Here is a 26,984-nt window from a genome sequence, read left to right on the forward strand (position 1 = left end):
CCTGAGAAAACCGTAATTCAAAATGACACAAATGCCCCCATGTTCACTGATGCTCAGGGTACTGCTATTTACGATAGCCAGGACATGGAAGCAACCTAGATGTCCACTGACAGATAAATGGATAAAGAAGATGTGGTACATATATACATATATATATATAATGGAATATTATGCAGCCATAAAAAAGGATCAGTTTGAGTCAGTTCTAGTGAGGTAGATGAATCTAGAACCTATTATTTGGAGTGAAGTAAGCCAGAAAGAGAAAAATAAATATTTCATATCAACGCATATGTATGGAATCTAGAAAAATGGTACTGATGAACCTACTTGAAGGACAGAAATAGAGGCACAGATGTAGAGAACAGATTTTTCAACACAGTGGGGGAAGGAGGCGGGGATGAACTGAGAGAGTAGTGTTGACACATATACACTGCTACTGCTAAGTTGCTTCAGTCGTGTCCGACTCTGTGCGACCCCATAGACGGCAGCCCACTAGGCTCCTCTGTCCCTGGGATTCTCCAGGCAAGAACACTGGAGTGGGTTTCTATTTCCTTCTCCAATGCATGAATGTGAAAAGTGAAAGTGAAGTCGCTCAGTTGTGCCCGACTCTTAGCGACCCCATGGACTGGAGCCTACCAAGCTCCTCCGTCCATGGGATTTTCCAGGCAAGAGTACTGGAGTGGGGTGCCATTGCCTTCTCCAACATATACACTACCATGAGTAAAATAGATAACCAGTGGGAAGCAACTCCCTTGCATAGCACAGGGAGTTCAGCTCAGTGCTCTGTGATGACCTAGAGGGTGGAATTGGGAGAGTGGGAGGGAGGCTCAGGAGGGAGGGGATATAGGTATACTCGGAGAAGGCAATGGCAATCCACTCCAGTACTCTTGCCTGGAAAATCCCATGGACGGAGGAGCCTGGTAGGCTGTAGTCCATGGGGTCACTAAGAGTCGGACACGACTGAGCAACTTCACTTTCACGTTTCACTTTCATGCATTGGAGAAGGAAATGGCAACCAATTCCAGTGTTCTTGCCTGGAGAATCCCAGGGACAGAGGAGCCTAGTGGGCTGCCGTCTATGGGGTTGCACAGAGTCAGACACGACTGAAGCGACTTAGCAGCAGAAGCAGCAGCAGCATGGTTGATTCATGATGTTGAACAACAGAAACTAGCACAACATTGTAAATCGATGATATTCCAATAAAAAATAAAATCATCATACAATAAAAAAGTAGAATCTATTTTTAAAATGTTAAAGTCATTTTAAAAATTAACTGTTCCAGATCTAATTATGATCACATCAGATTTCTTTTTGCTATTGTTTGCATATATAACTTCTGCATGTACACCTTACAGATATGTCTCTTATCTTTTATCCAGGCAGATAAGCTTTGTATTATAACAGTTCTTATGCCATACATGCTTAATGTCAATACTGATATACTGGCATTTATAGCTACCACTTACTGTTGTTAATCTCTACCTGTCCCACCTGTTTCTTGTCCTCTTTTTCCTCTTTTCTTGCCCACTTTGAATAAATCACAGATTTTTATTATTACATTTCCTCCTATTAGTTATATCACCTTTGTATTAATATCATTCTTTAAGTGATTACCCTAAGACTATAACATGCATCCTTGACCTAATGCAGTATAACTAAGTTAGTACTTTATTTTCCCAGATAATGCAAAGATGTTTGACTGCTTATTAAAAAATTTTATTTGTTTATTTTTGGCTGTGCTGGGTCTTCATTGCTGTACTAGGGCTTTCTCGAGTTGCAGCGAGCAGGGACTACTCTATTTGCTGTGTGTGAATTCCTTGTTGCAGTGGCTTATCTTATGCACGGGCTCTAGGGTGCTCAGGCTTCAGTAGTTGTGGTGCACAGGCTTAGTTGCTGTGGAACATGTGGAATCTTCCCAGACCAGGGATTGCGAATCCGTGTCCCCTGCAGTGGCACTTAGATTTTCCACCACTGAACCACCTGGGAAGTTCAGTGTTAGGCTGCTTTCACTGCATTTACCTACTCCCACCTTTCAAGCTGTGGGCTTCCCCAGTGGCTCAGTGGTAAAAGAATCTGTCAATATAGGAGTCATAGAAGATGATGGTTTGATCCTTGGGTCAGGAAGATCCCCTAGAGGAGGAAATGGCAACCCATTCCAGTATTCTTGACTGGTAGCAAAGAGACAGGACACACTAAGCACACACCTCTTGAACTATTGTTACTTATTTTAGTTTTGCTATTGTCTAGTCACTAAGTCATGTCCAACTCTTGTGTGACCCCATGGACTGTAGCCCACCAGGCTCCTCTGTCCATGGGATTTCCCAGGCAAGAATACTAGAGTTGGTTGCCATTTCCTCTTCCAGGGGATCTTCCCAACCCAGGGATCAACCTTGTTTTTGCTCCAGGCTCTTCAAAAGTGACAGTTGGGTTTTTTGGTCTCTTTGTATTTGGGGGGCCATAATTTGCCCCAACTGTACATGCATGCACATGCATGTAGTTATTTTTAATCTCACACAGTTTCTTTATATTTTGCCGCTCGAGGAGAGATGTGCCAGGTCAAGCATTGCAGCACTGCATTAAAGAGTCCAAGGCCCCAGCCGGTCTCACTGATTCAGATTCCAGAGCTACTGTGTAGTCACTGTGACTCTGCACGCTGTTAAAACTGGCACATACTCTTTTCCCTTCCAGTAATTTTTTATCCCATTCAGCTGACCATGACTCAGGACTTATCTTCTTTTTCCAAAATGGAACTTCTTGCATGTTTTTTCCCTTGAGTATAAAGCTTGACTCTCCTAACCACTGTGCTCTCCTGCCTGTTCCCTTTCCATCATAGCACTTATCTTGGTTTTAATAATATAAATATATTACTAAAATAGTGTCTGTCTCCCTAACTAGATAATTGTTAAGCTTCAGAAGGGCAGGGACCAGGCCTATTTTGTTCACATCTTTATTCCCATTACATACAGGTGGACACATGGTCCTCCCTGCATAGTAAATGAATAATAACAATAATAAAAACCTTCCATGTAATTTACAAATGGCAAGCAGATTTCTGATTCATTAGCTCAGATTGTTATTGTTCAAGCCATGATCATATTTTGAAAAACTCACAGATCTATGAAGACTAAATCCACTAAAATATATACACAAGCTAATTTCAAATGCAGACTTCCCAGGTGGCTTGGTGGTAAAGGATCTGTTTGCCAATGCAGGATACACAAGAGATGCAGGCCGATCCCTAGATATGGAAGATCCCATGGAGAAGAAAATGGCAACCCTTCTCCAGGATTCTTGCCTGGAAAATGCCATGGACAGAGAAACCTGGAGGGCTACTGTCCATGGGGTCACCAAGAGTTGGACATGACTGGGCACATAGCACAGGGCAATTTCAAATGGGCAATACAAGTAGTCAACAATCATTTCTCATCTCACATTAATTTTCTGACACTTTCCTCATATTATCTCTTATATTCTCTCACTTAGGAGATCTGATCTGTTTAGTTGAGTAGAAAGTGATTAACTAGTTTGAGCTCTCTCATCTATTTTCTCATTTCAAAATAATTTCTTTTTGGGGTACTTTCTAATCTCTACTTTCAACATGGAAGGCACAACAGTCTCTGTTTTCTCCAGATACTCTGGGTTCTTGCTTCCTTAATCACTCCCTTCTATCTACAGCAACTACAATCTCTTCCATTTATCCATTTTGCTCTGTCCTCAGATTTTCATTTATTCAACAAATATTTATTAAACACTTACTAAATACTTTGCATTGTTTTAGGCTCTTTGAACATATCAATGTGTAAATGCTAATGGAATTTATGTAGGCGTGGAGGGGGATAGACAATAAATATGCAAATTATTGCATCATTGACTCAATGAACATGAGTTTGAACAAACTTGGGAGATAATGGACAGGGAAGCCTGATGTACTGCAGTCCACGGGGTCCCAAAGAATCAGACAGGACTGAGTGACTGAACCAAAAAGATTTTATTAAAGAGAAAAATAAAGCAGGGGAGTAGTTTAGGAATTGAGGTGGGGTAGGGGGTTCAATTTTAAAAAGGGTCAGGAGAAGCTTTACTGGGAAGGTAACAGAGCCCTGAAAGAAATGAGAGAACTAGTCTCATGAGTATCTGGGTGTTATGGGCTGAATTGTGTCTCCTTTGAAATTCACGCGTTTAAGTCCTGACCCTAGTACCCCCCGAATGTAACCTTATTTGGAGAGAAATCTTTTAAGGAGATTAAGTTAAAATGAGGTGGTAATGAGGGCTATGATTTGGCCCATGTGGAAGCTGGAAAACCAGTTAAGTGTTTTATACAGGAAAGACTGATGTACTGGGTTAGCTATTGTTGTTTGTTCCATTGCCAAGTCCTCTCTGACTCTTTGCAACTCCATGGACTGCAGCAGTTCAGGCCTCCCTGTCCCTCACCATCACCCAGAGTTTGCCCAAGTTCATTTCCATTGAATCAGTGATGCCATCCAACCATTCATCCTCTGTCTGGGTTTATTATATAGATGATAAAATGAAGATGGATAATCGTCTTTTGAATTTAGCAATGGCGGCCACAGCATGAGCAGTTTGGTGGAGTTGTGGCAACAAAAGTAGTGTGTTTGACAAGGGGACGAGAGGAATCGAAGACACTTTAGAGTTCTTCCTGTATTGAGCAACTATGAAATATAGTTGACTGTGGAAAGGGAAGTGGAGGGTTTTGCTTTTGGACTGAAGAAATTAAGAGCATGTCTGTATGCCAGTAGCTTAAAAAAATTAAGATCTTCAAAATTTTGATGGGGACATAGCCTCTCACATATAGCCACACAACTGGTCTCATCTTTAATGCTCTTTTGAAAACACTGCTGAGGAATTCACAGCAGTTGGGTTGTTTCTAAACCACAACTCTTATCACTTCACTCATCTGGTCAGGAATCTTCAGGGTGTCCGGAACTGCTGCGTGAAAAGTTCTTATGCCTTGGCCAAACATTCAAATCTCCAGTTTGGCCTTTTGTGGTTTTATCTCTTTCTTGCCCTGTTAGTGAACTACAAAGCATGGCAGACCAAGATCAGAAGGCTTGGATGAAAAGTCATGGTTCTGTAAATAACTACTTATGTGACTGCAGACAAATGACGTAAGTGCACCAGGCCTGTGCTCCTTCTCCTTTCTAACAAGGAAGGGGCGTGTCGGATAGACTAGATTGCTGTAGGTCACCGAAGAAATCAGCATCTTTAAACAAGCAGTAATTCCCAGCCCAGTGGATGGATCTTCTATCCAACTCACGTTACCCCTTTCACCTTCAGGAACTACATGTTTTGTGCGGCCACTTATTTTTCCCGCTCTTCTTTTGGCTTTCCAAACGGACCAGGCTTTACAGCGGTAACTCCTTGAAGATCGGTCGCCTCCCCACCACCAGGGACTCGCCTTTCACTCTTCCTTTCACTTGGGACTGTCCTCTCCGCAGTCAGAATCCGCCACGTAGTAAGTGCTGCTTCCAACCAATCAAGAGGAAATTATCTCAGACTTTTGAGGGACATCCAGTTTCACCAATGATCTTCAAGTATTCTCTAGCGCCTCGCTTTGAGGGGCGAGGCCAATCAGCACAATGGCCAATCTTCTCTGGGGAATGGTGTTCTGGGTACTGCCAAATCAACCAATCAGGTAAAAATGCTGCCTGGAGAGTCGTTTCTCATTGGTAAGCGCGTCCGGAAGAGGGCGGGCCTCGGGCTAAAGGCAATACAATTTGATTGGCAGCTTTGCTGTTGACAACCCGGGAGAGCCCACCTGCTCCAACAAGACTAGCGTCGGTACCCAGAGTGGCAGAGTCTGCAGCCAATCAGCGAGCAGATGCGCGGAAAGCTCGCTCAATGGGCGATGTCCAGAGGAGGCTGTCACTCAGGTGGCGCTGGCGGAGGCCGGGCTAAGACGTGGCCAAGGGAAAGCTGCTGGACTTCCTGACCATCTAGGCGGCGGCGGAGTCCCTAGAGCGTCCTCGCCTTAGTCGGGGATTCTGAACTGCGGGAGAGGCGGGCGCCGGCGGCTACACCTCCATGCCGGCTCGCGGGGCGGGCCGCTGATGGAGCGCGCCACCGGCCCGGGGTCGCTGGCACGGACGCTGCTACTGCCGCTGCTGCTGGGGCTCGTGGCTGGGACAGTGACCGCGCGGCGCACTTCTGACCTCCTCGCACCGACAGCGGAGGCGGCGTTCGGCCTTGGGGCCGCGGCGGCTCCCACCTCGGCTACGCGGGTGCCGGCGACGGGAGCCGTGATTGCAGCCGAAGTGACGGTGGAGGACTCCGAGGCGCTGCCGGCGGCTGCAGGCGAGCAGGAGGCGCGGGAGCCGGAGCCGGAGCCGGAAGAGGAGCCCGATATTCGGCCGTGCGGCAGGTAAGGGGCGCGGGTAGAGCACCGGGATCGCTGACCCCTGGAGGCGACTTGTTTATGCGCGTGCGCCGCGGAGGTTCCGGGGCCCGCGGTCCCCCCTCCGCCGCGACTTCTAGCTGGCAGAGGACCACTGATGACGACCTGGGGGAGAGAGCGGGGCCGCCTGCCCATCCCCTGGACCAGAGAAGGGCCTCACTCTGCTCCCTGGCGCCCAGTTGTAGTTCCCTGGTGCGAGCAGCATCCTCGAAGGTACCTGGAGGATGCTAGGAGAACGGAGTAAGAAGTGGGAAAGAAACGTTACTTTCCTTCTTTAATTGCTTTCGAGCTTTACTCCTACCCCAAGCAACTTACAGCACTCCTCATCGTTTTTTTTTTTAATGAATTACCTTATGTCTGTGCTAGTGTGACAGCTGTTTGGGGAAAGAACTTCATAAAGAGATTTCAACATTTTTCTTTAAATACATCCCTGTAGTGCCCACGCACCAGGGTTGAGGTCAGTATTTCTCTAATTGAGATCTGTGGAACACCTGCATTAGAACCGCCCGGGGATGCTGGTTGACTGTACAGTTTTCTAAATCCCATTCCAGATTGACTGGATTAGACTTCCTCAAGGTAAGAAACTGGAATCTGCACATTTAATACGCACTGCAGACAATTCTTGAACACACTAAAGTTCAGAAGCTATGGTTTGTTTGTTTGAATTTCGGCAGTTCTTTGATATTTAGAGGGTTTAGTATATAAACATTTAATATAGGGCTGTTTTGGTTGAGTTGTTTCATCTCCTTAAAAACGTTTCTTCAAAATACATGTTTTAAAGCACTTTTCATGGCTGGGCACATGTGAGGCATTTTAATGGTAAATTATTTCGCAGATGACTAACTTTAGCACACCCGAGGAGAAAGTGAGATCCCATTTAATGGATGGAATGATAACAGCAGCATTAGGTAAATTAAACCAGAGAGGGTTACTGAATTAGAAAGCATTTTAAGTTTAAATGTAGTAATGACTAGATTATGACAAATTAGTTTTAATTTTTCAGTTAAATATCAGCGCTTTGATCTATATGCCTGGGTGAGGGCTCTAAGTCACTTCAGTCGTGTCAGACTCTGCAACCCTGTGGACGGTAGCTCGGCAGGCTCCTCTGTCCATGGCATTCTCCAGGCAAGAGTACTGGAGTGGGTTGCCATACTCTCCTCCAGGGGATCTTCCCGACCCACCTTAGTAGGTGGGTTCTTTACCACTAGCATCACCTGGGAAGTACTAAAATTTTAGAAACACCCTTTGAATGTTTATATGTAGATGATTTTAAAATGCCAAACATTTGACAGAATTTTCAGAGGTTTTGCTAATGAATTAGCTAGCTATCCAGAAAGAATGTTTTTATTTATCTTAAACTTCTGAAGCACTTGCCCAAAGTGAGTTACATGAAGTGGAGTAGTATGTTTCATTTTTCCTAAAATACAGATCCACTGGAGCAGGTATTTATTGGTGCTTAAAAGGCCCCCCCATGATGCCCTGGGGTTACAGAGGTTAGGCAGATAGCCCCTGTCCTCCAGGAAGAGGTGCAGTCCAGCAGTGAGGATTAAATAAGATGACCTGTAATGACATTACAGGGCAGAAGCCATGCAAATTAAGTGCTATCAGTGTCCCATGTTTCTTGTGGTGTTCAGTGAGTGGTACTGGGGTGAGGTAGGAAAGAAGACAAGAAAACACTCTGGCAGAATGAGTTGCTTCCTCAAAAGTGGGTAGAAATGTGATGAGCAGAGGCTGGACTTGAGGAAACAGCCAGGGGCACAGAAACTGTGTGTTTAGGGAGGGCTTCCCAGGTGGTGCTAGTGGTAAAGAAAGTGCCTGCCAGTGCAGGAGATGCAAGAGACTCGGGTTTGATCCCTGGGTCCGGAAGATCCCCTGGAGGAGGGCATGGCAACCCACTCCAGTATTTTTGCCTGGAAAATTCCACGGACAGAGAAGCCTGATAGGCTGCAGTCCACAGGGCCCCAAAGAGCTGGACACAACTGAGTGCATACACACACGCATTATTTTTGTTTGTATGCATCTGTGTGTATGTGTGCATGTGAGTGACCTGTAGGTACGAAAGAGTTACAAACATACATACATATGTGCTGGGCAGGGAGGGGTAGACGATAAACCTAGAAAAATAGGTTGCAGCCATGTTGTATATATACAGCCATATGCTAGTAACATCATCAACACCTGGAAATGTTAGAAATCCAGAATCAGGCACTGCTGAGACCCACTGAATGAGTATCTGCATTTTAAGAAGATCAGCATGCAATTCACATGCACACTGCAGTTTGTTTGTTTTTGGCTGCACCCCTTGGCATGTAGGATCTTAGTTCCCTGAATGGGTGCATGCTAAGTCACTTCAGTCGTGTCTGACTCTGTGATCCTGTGTACCGTAGCCTGCCAGGCTCCTCTGTCCATGGGATTCTCCAGGCCAGAATACTGGAGGGAGTTGCCATTTCCTCCTCAGGGGATTTTCCCAACCCAGGAATCGAACCTGTGTTGTTACGTCTACCTGCATTGGTAGGTGGGTTCTTTACCGCTAACGCTACCTGGGAAGCTCCCTTAGTTCCCCAACCAGGGATCAAACCCGTGCCCCCTGCAATGAAAGTGAGGAGTCTTAACCACTAAACCATCAGGAAAGTCCCTCACGCACTACAGTTTGAGAAGTGTTGTGTCAAATGCCAGGCCTGATCTAAGTTTGTGCTTAGGGACTATTTCTCCGGCATTACTGTGTACAGTAAAAAAACTTGAGGTGTGGAAACCAAAAGGAGCATGTTATAGCAGTGCCCATGAGAGGTACACTGTCCAGTGGATAGAGAACAGAGTGGGTAGAGTTAGATTGCAGGTGGAACCTTGCTTCTTGGCAAATAAATTGATTCCTCCTCTCTTGGCACCACCAGCTAAAGATGCATATGGGATGGCTAGGGAGTAGGGCACAGGTGGAAAGTGGAAAGATTAAGGGGAGCAGAGAGGAAAAGGTAACTGGGTTGGTGTTGGACATGGTGACTTGGTAGTGCTGGCAGGAAGTCTAGAGGGAGACATTAAGTAGGAACAGTGCCTGCAGATGGAGAGATGTCAGGGTAAATGGTTGAAACTGTGCAAAGAGGAGCTTGTGATAAAAACTTCAGGAAATGCCCTTTATGTTTTGGAGAGATAAGTTGGCAAAGGAGACAGGTACAGCTGGCCAGGTTGTACAGGAGGCATAGGGTGAGGACTGAGAAGATGAAGGTAGTGCTAAAGATCCTACCTGCCAACGCAGGTGGATGTAAGAGAGGATTCAATCCCTGGGTCAGGAGTGACAACCCACTCTAGTATTCTTGCCTGGAAAATCCCATGGACAGAGGAGCCTCGCAGGCTACAGTCCATAGGGTTGCAAAGAATTGGATAACTGAAGTGACTTACCAAGCAAGCAAGCATACTTAGAGAAGGGGTTAAAGAGTCATCATTTTTGGGAATTCCCTAGTGGTTCGGTGGTTAGGACTCTGAGCTTCCATTGCTGGGGGCATAGGTTCAGTCCCTGGCTGGGGAACTGAGATCCTTAAAGCCACGCTACACAGCTCCCTGCTCCCCGCAACCCCCAAAGAAAAGATTCATCCTTTTTGGCCCCACTTCCTCAGTCCCTCACTGTTAAACCTGTTGGGATTGCTGATCTTCTTTATATATTCAGAGAGTGCGAGCTTATATAGACAGGTTGGAAAAGAAAGGAATAGGAGAGGAGGCGAAGGTAGTTGGCAAGCAGAACTGCTTCTTTCTCAGAAAGAAAAAGAGTGAAAAGAGAGGAGTTTTGCCTGCCAGAGAATAAGAGATCCTGGCAAAGAGAATTGGTTAGGATAATATGGGCTGGGGTTTAGGTGTCTGCCTAGTAGCTTAAATAGTATGGAAAGTTTGAGAAACCTTGAGTAAGTAAATTGGTAGAATCAGCAAGAGATAAATATGTAGTTTGTAAAAAACTTTTTTTAAGTGCGCTACAGAAAAAAGTGGAAAAAAAAAAAAAAGAATATCAGTTCTATAATAATAAACCAATATCCTGTTTATTTAAAGAAGGAAGATTAGGGGAACAAATTTGGATTAACCAAGTGTTTATTTCAGATAACTGTGAAGAGCCATAGTCTTTGCAAAACTTTTAAAAGTAGGAGGTGGGAAATTGAGATCTTTGTTTTTACAGGTTGTATTTTGTCTCCCAAGAAGCAGAATGCAACTTGCTCATTCTTTTTTTTTTTTTCTCTTGATGGAATTTTTATTTTCTTGTGATGGAATTTTCAATCTGAATGCTTACTCTGCATCTCAGACATGTAAATGAGTGAATAAACTATTTTTTTTTTCCCTTTAAAAAGTAGCTAAAATGAACTTGTTTTTCTTGTAGCAGTCTTGTTGTCAGCGGTTCTTCTGGTAAATATTACATTTAGTTGAAATTTAAATGAGACGGTCATTTCAGAGTGTTGGGAAGAAAGTCAAAATCTCACCTCACTGTTCAGTTTTGTGCATGCACGTTGGCGTTAAATGATGAGTTACCAGTTTTCTGACTTCAGCACAAAAAGCAAACTGCAAGATGTCATTTGGCATTCTTGTGATGGGTTGAGCATCCTCAGATTGACATCTGACAACCTTGGAAGTTGTAAAGCACTAGTTTTAGCTATCACACCAATTTTTAAAGTATTATGTTCCTTTTGCCTCTGATTCCCCTCTAACAAAAGAGTCACTACATTTGACATTCATTTCATCTCTCATGCTTCTTTAATTTGTGCATCTGTAAACTGGAATTTTTGGATTTAATGAGTTGAAACAGGAAAACACTTCCCAAATATAAGATGATTTAATTCCTCTGTATTTCTTTCTCCTCTCTATCCTTTACAAGCTGATCTGATCTGAATCAATGGTTTAGAAATCTAGTCTTCCTCAGATTTTCAAATTCATAATCAAGCCTTTTTTTTTTTCAACTAAAATGACCATTGAATAATAGAATTATAGGATACAGAGTTGAAAGGAAACTCAGTTATCTGTTCACTTTTCTGACCCCAGACTTTTTTTTTTCCACTTATTTAGAACTTTTTAATTTGTATTGGGGTCTAGTCCATTAATAATGTTGTGACAGTTTCAGGTGTACAGCAAAGGAACCTTATCATAGATACCATGTATCCATTCGCCTCCAAACTCTCCTCCCATCCAGCTGCCACATAATACTGAGCAGAGTTCCATGTACTATACAGTAGGTCCTTGTTGCTTGCCATTTAAAATATAGGACTATGTACATGTCCATCCCAAACTCCCTAACTATCCCGTCCCCTTGGCAACCATAAGATCCCAGACTTTTAAAGTTGATTAAGAATCACACTGAAAGAAGAATTTGTGCATAACTTTCAAGGCAGGCTATAAGCCAAAGTAAATATACTTGGTGAATAATAGATTATCCTTCCTGTCTATAATTGTCTTTTTAGTGTAATTGACATCTGGACTCTGGCTTTGAGATTGACAGGGTAGAGGAAACTGTTCTGTATTCACACTCCTGGGCGCAGAAGGTGACCTGTCTTTATCACCTGCTGTAAGCTGTGGCTTCCGCATGGTCCTTCATTCCATAAATACTGTCTGGAAACTCCATCGAGTTTTTTTGTTTTTTTTTTTTTTTTGGTAAGATAGGAGCTGATTGTATATTTCTATTACAAAACATTTTAAAATGCAGGAAGTAAAGCTGGTAGATTTTAGAACTAAGTGTGAGAGGGGGAAATTTTTTTTAAGTTTTTCAGAAAGAGACTTACAGACTTAAGAGAACAAACTTATTATGGTTGCCTGGGGGGAAGGGGTAGTTAGGGAATTTGGGATGGACGTGTACACACTGCTATATTTAAAATGGATAAGCAACAAGGACCTACTGTATAGCACATGGAACTCTGTTCAGTGTTATGTGGCAGCCTGGATGGGGTGTTTGTAGGAGAATGGATACATGTATATGGATGTCTGAGTGCCTTCACTGTTCACCTAAAACTAACACACTATTGTTAATTGGCTGTGTGCTAAATTACTTCAGCCACGTTGGACTCTGCAACCCTTTGGACTGTAGCCTGCCAGGCTCCTTTGTCCATGGGATTCTCCAACAAGAATACTGGAGTGGGTTGCCATTTCCTCCTCCAGTTAATTGGCTATACCCCAATACAAAATAAAAAGTTTAAAAACCATTGTTTTAATGTTTTCCACGCTGTTCTATTTGTCAATAACCATTTTATTTAAAAGATTTCATGGAATAAAGCAGACAAAATGCTTTGAAAATGTTTAATTCTAATTGGAAACAGATATCTGCTGCTCTCACTTGGTTTATGCTGTTGAAAACTTACACTGGATTTCTGTAAGGCTTAGCTGATATGTCAGAGTTATATAGTTAGTAATTTTTGGCACTATATTTGTTTGTATTGGGGGCATGACTAGTCTTGTGACAGGTTTAAATAAAGGAAGTTTGATCTGAAGATTTACTTAGTAGGTGAGGACTACGAAGTAAAGTCCAATTAATACGTTTGTTTTTCAACAAGAATATAGGCTTCCTTGAGTGAGAGCATATATTTTAGGCAGAGGATTCTTTGTTACATAAAAAAAAAAAGCAGATTTAACCCAATCACATTTTTAATATTGTGACTGTTTTTTTTTCCTATGAAAGGAAATACGCAATTTTAAAATAAGCAGTTGTTAACGTAGAAACCATTCAATCGATAGAACTTTCTACTGTCACCTACTTCTGTTTCAAATGGAAAATGTATTCAGGCAAAGTTACTGTATGAAAGAATTCAGCATTTACTTATCAGACTCTGATAAACTTAATTATAATAGGCAGGGATTCTGGGTGATGGAAGTCAGAGCAAACAAACTTTTTTAAAATTGGTATTCATTGTGGTCTAAGAGCATTTCTGCTCAGTTAAGGGCATAATCAGAACAGTAACAGGATGTGTGACATTTTGATGAGATTTCTGGGGGGAATAAAAGCTGCACCTTATAGTAATATAGGAGTTGCCACTTATGTAGACATATAGTTAACAGACTAGTTGAATTAGAGTTTAAAAAAAACCCGAAATTTATACTTCACAGTTCTGTCCAAAATCTCTTTTAGGTGCATGACCTTAGCCAAGTTGCATCTTTTCACATCTTTCTCAGCTCCTTTTTTGTTTTATGTGAGTAGTAGTATCTGCCCCAGCAAAATTTATTCATCCAACGAACACTTACTGCATCTTATTAGGAGCTCCACACTATTGGGTGCTGGGGATGGATACGTGGACTGTCCTCGAGTCCAGGCCTAAGAGGGAGCTACAAGTGTTAAAGAATTAACTGTACTGAGATGGATGATAACGACATAAGAGGAGTTTGAGAGCGAAGAGAACGGAGACGTCAACTGAGTGAGCCCTTGAATATGAAGTGTCAAGGAAGGTCTCAGCTGCTGGGATGATGTGAGCACAGGCTCAAAGCTGTGGTTGCCAAACCAGGGCTCCGGGACCCTTATGTACTTGCTTGTGGGGGAGCCAGGAGATTGGTTCTATGATTTCCAAATAACCTAAGGGAGATTGGCCATTCACTGAGGAGTCAAGTTTTCTCGGTTTTGCACTGGAACTAAATACCAGACTTAATTAGTAATATCAGCTCTTTCTTTCCAAAAGTCTTGAATATTGTGATTAGTACTTAAATAGTTTCTCTAAAGATAGGAAAATTCATTAGAAGTGATATTTGGGGGACATATGAAATCATTTAAGACATGAGACAACAAAAAAATAAAGAAAAAAAAGATATGAGCCAAGTTAACAAAGGAACTTTGTTCAAAGAGTTAGAAACCTAGATTATGCCAGATTATGTGTGATACCAAGTAGTGTGGCCTTTCTTCAGTGGGCACAGGGAGCTTTGGAAGTTGATCAGATCTCAATTATAGAAACAAAACTGTCAGAAGAGTAGAGGAAGGAAGAAACCAGAGGCAGGAAGTCTTTTTTTGTTTGTTTGTTTTGCGTTTTGCTTTCTGTTAATTTTTTTTTTAGTCTTTTTTTTTTTTTTTGGTTTGGTTTTGGTTTGTAGGCTGGACGTCTTTTTAAGATGTTCTAATGTCATAGAACAAGGGCACTGGGACTGAAGAAGAATGAAAAGATTTAAAGGAAGCTTGAAAAACAGATCGAGAGTACACAACTGTTGTTGAAATGCAGGGGGTGAGGGAGGAGGCAGGTTTCATTTCTGATATAGATGTTCAGTGATAGGGTGGATGCAGAAAGCCTGGGGAGAGAAGGGAAGCTTTCTGAATGCACTGTGGTGATGCCCTGCTGAAAATGCTGAACTGGGGTTGGGAGAGGGATGAACTGTAAATACTACATTAGTTTAGGGAGCTGTCAGATTACACATACAGTAAGTGATGGACTTTGGATAAAACTAGAATTCCTCAGCCTACATTTTGGAGATTGAAAGCTGTAAGGATGGCAGGTGAGGATGGGGGCAAGAACTGGTCTAGAATGGGAGACAGCCAGTGTTCCGACTAAGGTCTTCCCTGGTGGCTCAATGGTAAAGAATCTGCCTGCTGATGCAGGAGACGTAGGAGACATAGGTTCAATTCCTGGGTTGGAAAGATCCCCTGGAGGAGGGCATGGCAACCCTCTCCAGTATTCTTGCCTGGGAGGTCCCATGGACAATGGAGTCTGGTGGGCTATAGTCCATAGGGTTGTAAAGAGTTGGACACGACTGAGTGAGCACACGCACTGTGTTCCAGCTACCTCTGGAGGGACAAACCTGATGAGGGGAGGAGACCTGGCCTCAAGAGAGGTCATTGCAAACCTTTCTTGAAAGGGGCTTTGAAGAATCACACTATGAGTGAGAGAAAGTGCTTGCTGCTGAATCACCCAAACAAATGACTTTGTAAACTGAAGCAGCCTGTATGTGAGAGAAATTTCTAGAGTTTGCTGATAGCGTTGATTAGTAGGCCATCTTAATCCAGGTAATGGATTATTATTATTATTTTTTTTTTTTTTTACTCCCAGGCAATCGCCCTTTGAGGTAAATCACTCTTTGCCGGACTGGTCTTGAGACTCACTTCAGGTACTTGTTAAGCCACCATCTCTGAAACCCCTCTGCAGAGGGAACCTCTGAATCTTCACTGGTTTTTAACAAGCACTCCAGATTATTTTGGTAATCAGGTCAATTTGAGTTATGCTGAGCTGGGTGAAATCGTCCTGTTTTATCCATGAAAAAGCAATTTGAATGGAGCCATGAGCAGAACAACAGCAGGGCTGTGGGGATGGGCACACAGGGTTGACTTCAAAGCTCTGATTCTTTCCCCTGGAAATGCTGCCTGTGTAGTTCTTTTGATTTTTAAATAAGTTAAAGAGTTTTTCATCTCGTTCATAGACACTGCCAAATAGAGTGGATCATGGGGAGATAAATGGCCTTAGATTCTCCCTGTTTTTTGGGGGGTTGTTTGTTTGTTTGTTTTTGAGGAAAGGGGATCTTATTTTGACCTCAGCTGGAGGACTGTTTTTCAGCAGTGTCTGTCTCCTTCATGTGGCTCTCAACCAATAGTATTTCAGAGCATCTCTCTCCAAGAATGTGATAAGATGTAACTCTGTTAAGTATCTCTTTGCCCTCCAGCTGTTACTTATTTCCAGCAGCAGCAGAAGGGAAAGCCCTCTTCCAGTGATGTGCTTAAGACCCAGCCCATAAATTATAGCAGTGGGGATAATGAATTTTTTTTTGGACACCTGACATGGGCTTCCCAGGTGGCTCAAGTGGTAAAGAATCCACCTGCCAGTGCAGGAGATGCAGGAGGCACAGGTTCGATCCCTGGGTCAGGAAGATCCCCTGGAGAAGGAAATGGCAACCCATTCCAATACTCTTGCCTGGGAAATCCCATGGACAGAGGAGCCTGGTGGGCTACGTTCATGGGGTCGCAAAGAGTTGGACATACCTGAGCGTGCAAGAAGAATTGACAGGGTTTGTTATGGAAATTTCTGTTATTCCCATTAAGAAGAGTTAAAAAGAATTAAGGATACGCCATACAGATCTAAGAATTTGATACTAATATCAATAACCAGTTAAGAGCATGATGTACTTAATTGTTCCTGCCTGCATGTTTTTCTTTCTTTCACTTATTGCTTGAATTCACACATACCCTCTAGATACAATTCATCATCTGAAAATATCTTATTTTCTGAAAATATCTTGTTTATTTTATTTTATTTTTTTTTTTCTTGTTTATTTTAAAAAGCATAATCTTTACATAAGACATATGCATCTTTTTTTAAGAAATGTTTATTCTTGGCTGTTTTGTCTTCGTAGCTGCTTGGGCTTTTCTCTAGTTGTGGTGAGCAGGGGGTTGCTTGCCATCCGCAGTGCTTTGGACTCTTATTGTGGCTTCTCTTCTTGTGGAGTCCGGGCTCTAGGCACGCGGGCTTCAGTACGTGTGGCACACAGGCTCAGTAGCTATGGCTTGCAGGGTCTAGAGCGTGGACTCAGTAGTTATGACAGATGGGCTTAGTTGCTCTGCAGCATCTGGGTTCTTCCCAGACCAGAGATTGAACCCATACAGCAAAGTGACTCACTCAATTGTAAGTATATAATATTCTCAATTATATATACATATATGTATATTATTTTTCATTTTCTTTTCCATGGTGGTTTGAATTTTTTATACCTTTCCTTATGATATAATTTTTTGACTTACTTTATCCTTCTTCTCCAACTCCCAGTAGATCTCTTTAGAATGCAAGATAATGTGTGGGGAAGGAAGTCCAGTTGTTCCTTTTCTTAATGGCACCCCACTCCAGTACTCTTGCCTGGAAAATCCCATGGACAGAGGAGCCTGGTAGGCTGCAGTCCATGGGGTCGCTAAGAGTTGGACACGACTGAGTGACTTCACTTTCACTTTTCACTTTCATGCATTGGAGAAGGAAATGGCAACCCACTCCAGTGTTCTTGCCTGGAGAATCCCAGGGACGGGGAAGCCTGGTGGGCTGCCATCCATGGGGTCGCACAGAGTCGGACACGACTGAAGTGACTTAGCATAGCATAGCATAGCATAGTATGGCAAAATCTTATTTTCATAAATTCAATTCAGTTCAGTTCAGTCACTCAGTCGTGTCCAACTCTTTGAAACCCCATGAACTGCAGCACGCCAGGCCTCCCTGTCCATCACCAACTCCCAGAGTTCACCCAAACCCACGTCCATTGAGTTGGTGATGCCATCCAGCCATCTCATCCTCTGTAGTCCCCTTCTCCTCCTGCCCCCAGTCCCTCCCAGCATCAGAGTCTTTTCCAGTGAGTCAACTCTTTGCATGAGGTGGCCAAAGTACTGGAGTTTCAGCTTTAGCATCATTCCTTCCAAAGAACACTCAGGACTGATCTCCTTTAGAACAGACTGGCTGAATCTCCTTGCAGTCCAAGAGACTCTCAAGAGTCTTCTCCAACACCGCAGTTCAAAAGCATGAATTCTTTGGCGCTCAGATTTCTTCACAGTCCAACTCTCACATCCATATATGACTACTGGAAAAACCATAGCCTTGACTAGATGGACCTTTGTTGGCAAAGTAATGTCTCTGCTTTTCAATATGCTATCTAGGTTGGTCATAACTTTCCTTCCAAGGAGAAAGCGTCTTTTAATTTCATTGCTGCAGTCACCATCTGCAGTGATTTTGGAGCCCAGAAAAATAAAGTCTGCCACTGTTTCCACTGTTTCCCCATCTATTTGCCATGAAGTGATGGGACCAGATGCCATGATCTTAGTTTTCTAAATGTTGAGCTTTAAGCCAACTTTTTCACTCTCCTCTCTCATGTTTATCAAGAGGCTTTTTAGTTCCTCTTCATTTTCTGCCATAAGGGTGGTGTCATCTGCATATCTGAGGTTATTGATATTTCTCCCGGCAATCTTGATTCCAGCTTGTGCTTCTTCCAGCCCAGTGTTTCTCATGATGTACTCTGCATAGAAGTTAAATAAGCAGGGTGACAATATACAGCCTTGATGAACTCCTTTTCTGAATTGGAACCAGTCTGTTGTTCCATGTCCAATTCTAACTGTTGCTTCCTGACCTGCATATAGGTTTCTCAAGAGGCAGGTCAGGTGGTCTGGTATTCCCATCTCTTTCAGAATTTTCCACAGTTTATTGTGATCCACACAGTCAAAGGCTTTGGCATAGTCAAGAAAGCAGAAATAGATGTTTTTCTGGAACTCTCTTGCTTTTTCCATGATCCAGTGGATGTTGGCAATTTGATCTCTGGTTCCTCTACCTTTTCTAAAACCAGCTTGAACATCTGGAAGTTCACGGTTCACGTATTGCTGAAGCCTGGCTTGGAGAATTGTGAGCATCACTTTACTAGCATGTGAGATGAGTGCAATTGTGCAGTAGTTTGAGCATTCTTTGGCATTGCCTTTCTTTGGGATTGGAATGAAAACTGACCTTTTCCAGTCCTGTGGCCGCTGCTGAGTTGTGCAAATTTGCTGGCATATTGAGTGCAGCACTTTCACAGCATCATCTTTCAGGATTTGAAATAGCTTAACTGGAGTTCCATCACCTCCACTAGCTTTGTTCGTAGTGATGCTTTCTAAGGCCCACTTGACTTCACATTCCAGGATGTCTGGGTCTAGGTGAGTGATCACACCATCGTGATTATCTTGGTCTTGAAGATCTTTTTTGTACAGTTCGTCTGTGTATTCTTGCCACCTCTTCTTAATATCTTCTGCTTCTGTTAGGTCCATACCATTTCTGTCCTTTATCGAGCCCATCTTTGCATGAAATGTTCCCTTGGTATAGATAGGGAACTAAATTATATTAACACTTTTATTCTCTTGATAAATTTATTCATTTGCTAAATGAGTAAGTTCTCTGAAAGGTTTCAAAGGAGTTTACTTGAACTGGCTTGTCTTATTTTCTTTGAAAGGTTTCAAAGGAGACTACTTGAACTGGTTTGTCTTGGTCAACTTGTAGCTTTACTTTGAATTTCTATATATCGTATATGAAGTAGAATAGATAAAAGTAGCATTTTATAATCCAAACCAGGAACATAACTGTCTATGCTTGGAATTTGTATCATCTTTGAGAAGTAGACAAATACACCTAACAAATTCCTAGAAGGACTGTTCAACACATCTTTTCATTCCACAAATATTTATTGAGAGCTTGTCATGTACCTGGGGTGTATGTTCCAGAAAGATCTGAGGGAAAATTATGCACCATGTGTTTGAGGAATTGGGGGAATCAGTCTGGGGATATTGATTTTAGGTATGTGGACACTGAGAAGCCTGTTACACAGTCCGAATCTGGCAGGCAGTTAGATATGTATGCCCAGAGTTCAGGGAAGGGGCCTAGAACCAGAAATATAAATTTGGAAGTTGCAGATGTACGTCGTTATTGTTGCTGCTGCTGCTAGGTCGCTTCAGTTGTGTCTGACTCTGTGTGACCCCATACATGGCAGCCCACCAGGCTCCTCTGTCCCTGGGATTCTCCAGGCAAGAATACTGGAGTGGTTTGCTATTTCCTTCTCCAGGGGATCTTCTCAACCCAGGGGTCAAACCCATGTCTTCTGCATTGCAGGTGGATTTTTTACTTTCTAAGCCACCAGGAATAGATGATATTTTAATCTAAGAGAGCACTAAAGAAAAGTACATGTAGCTAGAGAATATTTTTGGAGATAGGAGAGATGAGGAGCAACCAGGAAACGAGACTGAGAAAGGAAGCTTAGAATGGAGAAAAAATGATCAGGAGAGAATGGTGTTCTGGAAGCTGTGTGAAGGGTGGCTGATGGAGGATCAACAACTAGGTCCTAATGTGTGTGTTATTCACTAAGTGGTGTCCCACTCTTTGCGACCCCATGGACTGGGGCCCGCCAGGCTCCTCTGTTCATGGATAGAATCCTACTGTATAACACAGAGTTGTTCAGTGGCTCAGTCGTGTCCGACTCCTTTCAACCCCATGAACTGCAGCATGCCAGGCTTCCCTGTACTTCACCATCTCTTGGAGCTTGCTCAAACTCATGTGCATTGAGTTGGTGTTGCCATCCAGCCATCTCATCCTCTGTTGTCCCCTTCTCCTCTTGCCTTCAGTCTTTCCCAGCATCAGGGTCTTTTCAAATGAGTTGGCTCTTCACATTCAGGTGGCCAAAGTATTGGAGCTTCAGCATCAGTCCTTCCAATGAATGTTCAGAACTGATTTTCTTTAGGATTGACTGGTTTGGTCTCCTTGCAGTCCCAGGGACTCTTGAGAGTCTTCTCCAATACCACAGTTCAAAAGCATCAATTCTTCAGCGCTCAGCTTTCTTTATAGTCCAACTCTCACATCCATACATGACTACTGGAAAAACCATAGCTTTGACTATACAGATCTTTGTTGGCAAAGTAATGTCTGCTTTTTAATATGCTGTCTAGGTTAGTCTTAGCTTTTCTTAGACACTTAGCAAGTGTCTTTCAATTTCATGACTGTAGTCACCATCTGCAGTGATTTTGGAGCCCCAAAAAATAGTCTGTCACTATTTCCATTGTTTCCCCATCTATTTGCCATGAAGTGATGGGACTGGATGCCATGATCTTAGTTTTCTGAATGTTGAGTTTTAAGCCAGCATTTTTAACTCTCCTCTTTCACCTTCATTAAGAGGCTCTTTAGTTCTTCTTGATGTAACACAGGGAATTACATTCAATATCCTATAATAAAGCAAAAAGAAGAATATGAAAAAGAACATAGATATATGTAACTGAATCATTTTGCTGTATACCAGAAGCTAACGCAATACTGTAAATCAGCTACAATTTTTTTTAAAAGTGCCAGTAAACTAGGGGGAAATAATGTAGCTGATAGAGAGCAGGAGAAGTGGCTGGTCACGTGCTACTGGATGGTCAAGTGAATGGGATTTGTCACTGTGAAAGGCATGGGTGAGTTCCATTAAAGCCTTTTCAATGGAGGGGTAGAGACAAAAACTTGATTAGAAATAGTTCAGTACAGGAAGTGGGGAGAGGATTTGGAGACTAAGACTACACAACAACTCTTTCAAGGAGCTTTGTTCCAAAGTGGGGCAAGCAATGGATTGGAAGCTGGAGCAGGGAGAGTTGATGGTTATGTGTAATCTGGTTTGGTTTTTAAGTTGGGAGAAATAGTAGCAGGTTTGATGACTGGGGGTGGGGAGTGCCGTCTTAGAGGGGAAATAATTGATGGGAAAGCAAGAGGAAAGATTTTGAGGAAATAGTCCTCACATATGCATGGGGAAAGACCTGTTGCCTGAGTGGAAGTGTTGGGAGTGGATGGGAATGTGGACAATTCATTTGCAGTACTAGGAGGCGAAGGGGATTTCATGGGTCCAAGTGCTGATACACAGAGAGATGAGATGGTGGGATCTCTTGATTATTTCTGTTTTTGTTAGTAAACACCTATCTAGGAGGCCTAGTCCCTTGGATGCATGAGCTTGGAAGAAGTAGTGTAGGAAGTCTGAGGACAAAGGCAGAATGAAATAGTTAACCTGGGACAGTGGGAGAGGATAGACTAGGAACCATATTATGATTGTGGAACAACATTTGTAGCCCTTTTGATGTTGATGGTAAGTGAATAAAAGTGAGACCTGTCAGCATGGTTATGTTTGTCTTCAACCGCACAGATGCAAGATGGAGCAAAGGCAGAAAGTTGAGTTTAATTCAGGTTGGAGTTCTGCTAGTCCAGTGTGATGTGTAGGAGAGGAAAAAGGGAATTGAAGGCATGAGCAGGGAAGTGCCTAAGATGAAAGATGTGGAATATAAGCTGGATAAGAGGAACTTCACTGGCAGTCTCGTGGTTAAGACAGCATTCCCAATGCAGGGGTCCTGGGTTCAATCCCTGGTCAGAGAGCCAGATCACACACTCGGCAGCAAAGATCCCTAATGTGAGAACTAAGACCGGTGCAGTCAAGTAAATAAAAACTATCTTGGCTTTAAGGAAAAAACCAAAATGAAAAACTGGATAAGGAAAAAGTAAAGGCATAATGGTAGTGAAGTTCAGGGTAACAGTGGTAGGATCAATAGCTAATAGATTCTGGTGGGGTCAGAGAAGTAGAGGAGGTGAGCTGAAAAGAGGAGTTTGTGGCTTGGGGTTGGATGCTTAAAATTTCAGTGGGACAGAGAAGCTGTGATAGGTAATGACAAGGTCTTAGGTCTGTTCATGGGAATGACTGAGGCAAGGTGGACAGATCATGAAAACCCACAGAATGTGTTAATAGTGACAATGAACTAGGAGCCCAGAATTCCCAAGGAATGGAGCCAGCGACCCAAAGATCAAAAGACAATTATTAGGAGGGGTAATGGATGGAATGATTTGATCCTGAGGGTTTTTAGAGAGGAAGGAAAGAAAATAGTCTAGAAATGGTAGCACGGTACGAGGACTACACTTATCCCATCACTGGACGTGGTAAGGGTGATGGAGAAAAAAAATTCTCATAGCTTCTGAAGGAGTGTCCTCAGGTTTCTTTTAGAGCAAGAAGGTGAGTGGACGTTCAGGGGAGGCTGTTTTAGGGTGAAGGCTTCAGGAGTTGGGGAAATACAAGAGTAAAGGACAGAACAGGGTATGTTGAGTTCCAAGTGGGGATTAGAGTGTGGGGACGAGGAGTGACCTTGGATTCTGGGGCTTTTCATAAGTGGCACAAGCAGATAAAGGGCATAGTGCGGTTGTCTTGGAGAGCTCAAGACAAGGTGGAAAGACTACAAGTCTCATGGGGATGTACCCCTGCTCCCGGCCCTTACAGACAAAGCCCTGGGGAGAGGCTGGTTTCTTTCTTTCATTCTTTATTGGCTGCACTGGCTCTTTGTTGCTGCTCTTTGGCTTTTCTCTTGTTGTGGTGCATGGACTTCTCCTTGTGGTGGCTTCTCTTGTTGTGGAGCACAGACTCTAGAGCTTGGGCTCAGTAGTTGTGGCACATGGACTTACTTGCACTGTGACGTGTGGGGTCTTCCTGGACTGGAGATCAAACCCACGTCCCCCGAACTGGCAGGTAGAGTCTTATCCACTGGACCACCAGGGAAGTCCAGGAGAGGCTGGTTTCTTTTAAGTGTATGCCTTTGGTATCTTTTTAACTCTGTCCTTTTCGTTTTGAATTTTACAGATCATTAGTGATCATCAGCACTTTAGATGGCCGAATTGCTGCCTTGGATCCTGAGAATCATGGGAAAAAGCAGTGGGATTTGGACGTGGGGTCTGGTTCCTTGGTGTCATCCAGCCTTAGCAAACCAGAGGTGAGTATTTTCTGTTATGTGTCGACAGGGAAACTTAGTTAAAATGAGCACTTGTTGCTATTACTAGTAGATTTTGCTTATAGGACTGGGGCTCAGGAGCTGATCACCTAGGTGTGGGGGGTGTCTGTCTCTAGCAAGCTGTGTCCCCTGGAGGCATTTTCTTAGCTCTTCTTTCCCTCAGTTCCCCCTTCTGTAAAATGAGGTGGATGATGTCACCTACTTCTTAGGATTGTTTGGGGCCTGAAATGAGTTAATCGTATAAATGAGTAATTGAGGATACTATCTGCTGTACCAGTAAAGCTCATTTTCTGAGCTGTAACATGATCATAATTTCTTCTTCCTAACATCATCATCATCATCATCACGAGGTCCCTAGGAATAATAAAACAAATGTAAACAACTGTGTTTTAACAGTTGGAAATACATGTTGCAAAACCCCATAAATTATTCCCTATGTGTTCCCTCAGTTGTCCATCTTAATTTTAAATATAATTCACCTGAAATTTTCTTGTAATTTTAAACAAATTGGATTATTTGCAATTAGTTGCTTTCAAAAGTTTTCTGGCACGTGACTCCTGAACTTGTGCAGGTGACTTAGCCCCTCAGAGCTTTAGCATCTGCATCGATAAAGTCACGACATTGCCTACCTACCTCAATGAGAGGAACAGGTTAAGGGGAATTAAATGACAGAAGTTTATTTTTCTCACCTTTAGTCTAGACTTAGATGAAGACTCTCTCCTTTTCTGGCACTCTACCCTCTTGTTTAAATCATTTAAAACAGGTCCCTCTTTTGAGTTATGACTGCTGACATAGAAGCAGTCATCTGTTTTCCAGAACATTCTCAGCCTTTTACCTTGTTCTTAGAGGATAATCACTAGGGTACTCTTCCTCCTTCTGCCCCCACCCCCTCTCTTTTTTTTTGGGCCTCACCTTGTAGGACGTGGGATCTTAGTTCCCTGACTAGGAATCAAACCCAAGCCCCTTGCAGTGGAAGCATGCAGTCTTAACCACTGGACCACCAGGGAAAGTGTTAATCTCTCAGTCATGTCTGACTCTTTGTGACTTCGTGGACTGTAGCCCCGCCAGGCTCCTCTGTCTGTGGAATTCTCAAGGCAAGAATACTGGAGTGGGTAGCCATTCCCTTCTCTGAGGGATCTTCCCCATCCAGAGATCGATCCCAGGTCTCATGCATTGCAGGCAGATTCTTTACTGTCTGAGCCACCAGGGAGGCCCCTCTGGAGCACCAGGGAAGTCCTCCTCTTTTTCCCCTTTCGTTGTCAATCTTCCCCTTTCAAAAAGCTTTAAGCTGGTACCAAGTTTGGGAAAAACCTAGCATGAGGGGCTTGAGAATGACCTGATTAGTGGTGATGGAACATTAGGATGGAAAAACTGCATCAGTGACCCCACTGCTCTCTAGAAAACCCAGGTTGAATTATGTTCTGGAGCACCCAGGCAGATACTTAGGGATGTGGCACTGCCCAGCCTCCACGCTTGCTATGTGCTAAGCTTTGAGTAGACTTTCAGAGTGCCAGCTGCTTATCCAGCAGGATGCTGAAAACATCTGTCGAGAATCGTGAACTTCTGTGTTGTGAATTATTAATATAAAAGCACTTTGATTATAAATTAAGTTACAAATTTTGAATCAGGTGCCATAGTCAAATGAATTACTACCCAGACTGAAGAGTCATTTATTTGTGTCCTCCTGGGATAATGCTTGGGCATGCACATTTTGCTTTATTTTCAAACTAGACGTAAAAGATGATGAGCAAAATCAGAAGACTGTAAGCTGTTTACGCCTGAGGTAACATTCTGGTGTGTTGTAGTGGTGTAAAGCATGTGTGCTTTTACAAACTAAAATATACATACTGACAAAAAGAGAAATTGCATGTTATGACAAATAGTTGTGATAACCTGAGTGCCATTGAGTGTGTTTAAATTATAAGCAGCCGGTCAACCTTGAAGCTTTTCTTACTATAGTAGTTATATTAGCTGTTTTTTAAACTACAATTCAATTTTCTCACTGTCCCTACCATTTTCTGTGGTTTATTAGGGCTCTCTTGTTTTTTTGTTTTGAAATTTATTTAACTGGAGGATAATTAGTTTACAGTGTTGTCATGGGTTTTGCCATACATCAGTAGGAATTACCCATAGGTGTACATGTGTCCCCTCCATCCTGAACCCCCTTCCCAACTCCCTCCCCGCCCCATCCCTCCAGGTTGCTACAGAGCACTGGTTCTGGGTGCCCTGCTTCAAATATCAGACTCGCACTGGTTATGGGACTCTCTTGTTTTAAATGTCCTGTTTCTAGTTTAATAGACAACAGCTTGATTTTCCTGCATGCTTCTGCCTTCACCATGTTGCATTGTTGTTTTGATTGAGCTATTTGAAGAAGAAAATCCACAGGTAGTTGGGAAAAGGGAGTATTCTAGTAGCCTTTTCAGATAATTGTGGTCATTCTTTTTTGGTTCTACACAAGAACAGGTGAAAGTTTCTGGAAGGTTAGTTGCCCTGTGGAATCTGAAATCATATCAATGAGCAGTTGTACTCTGTTGCAGTAACATCCATTGGCCTGTCTTGCTTTTTACTCATGCCTGATCTTCTAACATCATTGGGAAAATATTGATTCATTGAGTTACACAGATCTTCCAAATGTTGACATATTTCCTTGTAGAATGTTTTATAAAGTCAAACTTTTTATTATCCCCACCAATCTCATGAGAAAATCCTTTAAGTACTGGGAAGCTCACATGGGAAGATACAGCTTTTACAAGATTCTAATTTTCACTTGGCAACTTAGATTTGATCATTAACACAGTCAATTGTTTTCCTCAAAGTAAGAGGTTCACTTTGTTTATTTTTGAGAAAATGTCTGCCAGATACCCAAGTCTCATAATCATAGCTTTCCTTTCAGTTTTTCAAGTAAAAATGGAGCTTTGTGAGCAGTGCTGCTAGTTCAGCTCAAAACTCAGTCTCACAATTGCTTTTTCTCAAAACATGCTTCCATTTGTGGCTGAAGTCCTTAATGTATACCTCCTGGTTGGTTGGGCAGAATAGTAGAAAGGTATGTATTTGGGTCACAACTTGATGAAATTAATTTTTATTGTTTCATCAGAACACTGTTTTTTAAAGAAATTTATTTTTAATTGGAAGATAATTGCTTTACAATGTTGCAGTGGTTGCCGTACATCAACATGAATCAGCCATAGGCATACGTATGTCTCCTCCCTCTTGAACATCCTTCCCACCTCCCTCCCCATCCTACCCCTCTAAGTTGTCCCAGAGCATCAGATTTGAGCTCCCTGCATCATACAGCAAATTCCCACTGACTATCTCTTTTACATATGGTCATATGTATATTTCAGTACTGCTCTCTCAACTCGTCCCACCCTCTCCTTCCTCCATTTTGTT

General features: G+C 42.8%; 1 protein-coding gene across 2 annotated transcripts in view; it reads left to right on the plus strand.

Moving 5' to 3' along the window:
* Positions 1–5,841: 5,841 nt before the first annotated feature.
* EIF2AK3 (eukaryotic translation initiation factor 2 alpha kinase 3) overlaps positions 5,842–26,984 on the plus strand; it is an 81,812-nt gene continuing 60,669 nt past the window's right edge. Inside the window, exons 1-3 of one of the 2 annotated variants that reach the window (XM_019970274.2) lie at positions 6,255–6,376; positions 15,385–15,442; positions 23,447–23,576. Coding sequence is in view for 1 of the 2 variants with exons in the window: in XM_019970273.2 (XP_019825832.2) it covers positions 6,066–6,376; positions 23,447–23,576 (441 nt within the window). In the remaining variant the exon portion in view is untranslated. Of the gene's footprint in view, positions 6,377–15,384; positions 15,443–23,446; positions 23,577–26,984 lie in introns of both variants that reach the window. The other variant, XM_019970273.2, reaches the window with a different exon arrangement.

The sequence above is a fragment of the Bos indicus genome, chromosome 11 (assembly GCF_029378745.1).
Source record: "Bos indicus isolate NIAB-ARS_2022 breed Sahiwal x Tharparkar chromosome 11, NIAB-ARS_B.indTharparkar_mat_pri_1.0, whole genome shotgun sequence".
Lineage (NCBI taxonomy): Eukaryota > Metazoa > Chordata > Mammalia > Artiodactyla > Bovidae > Bos > Bos indicus.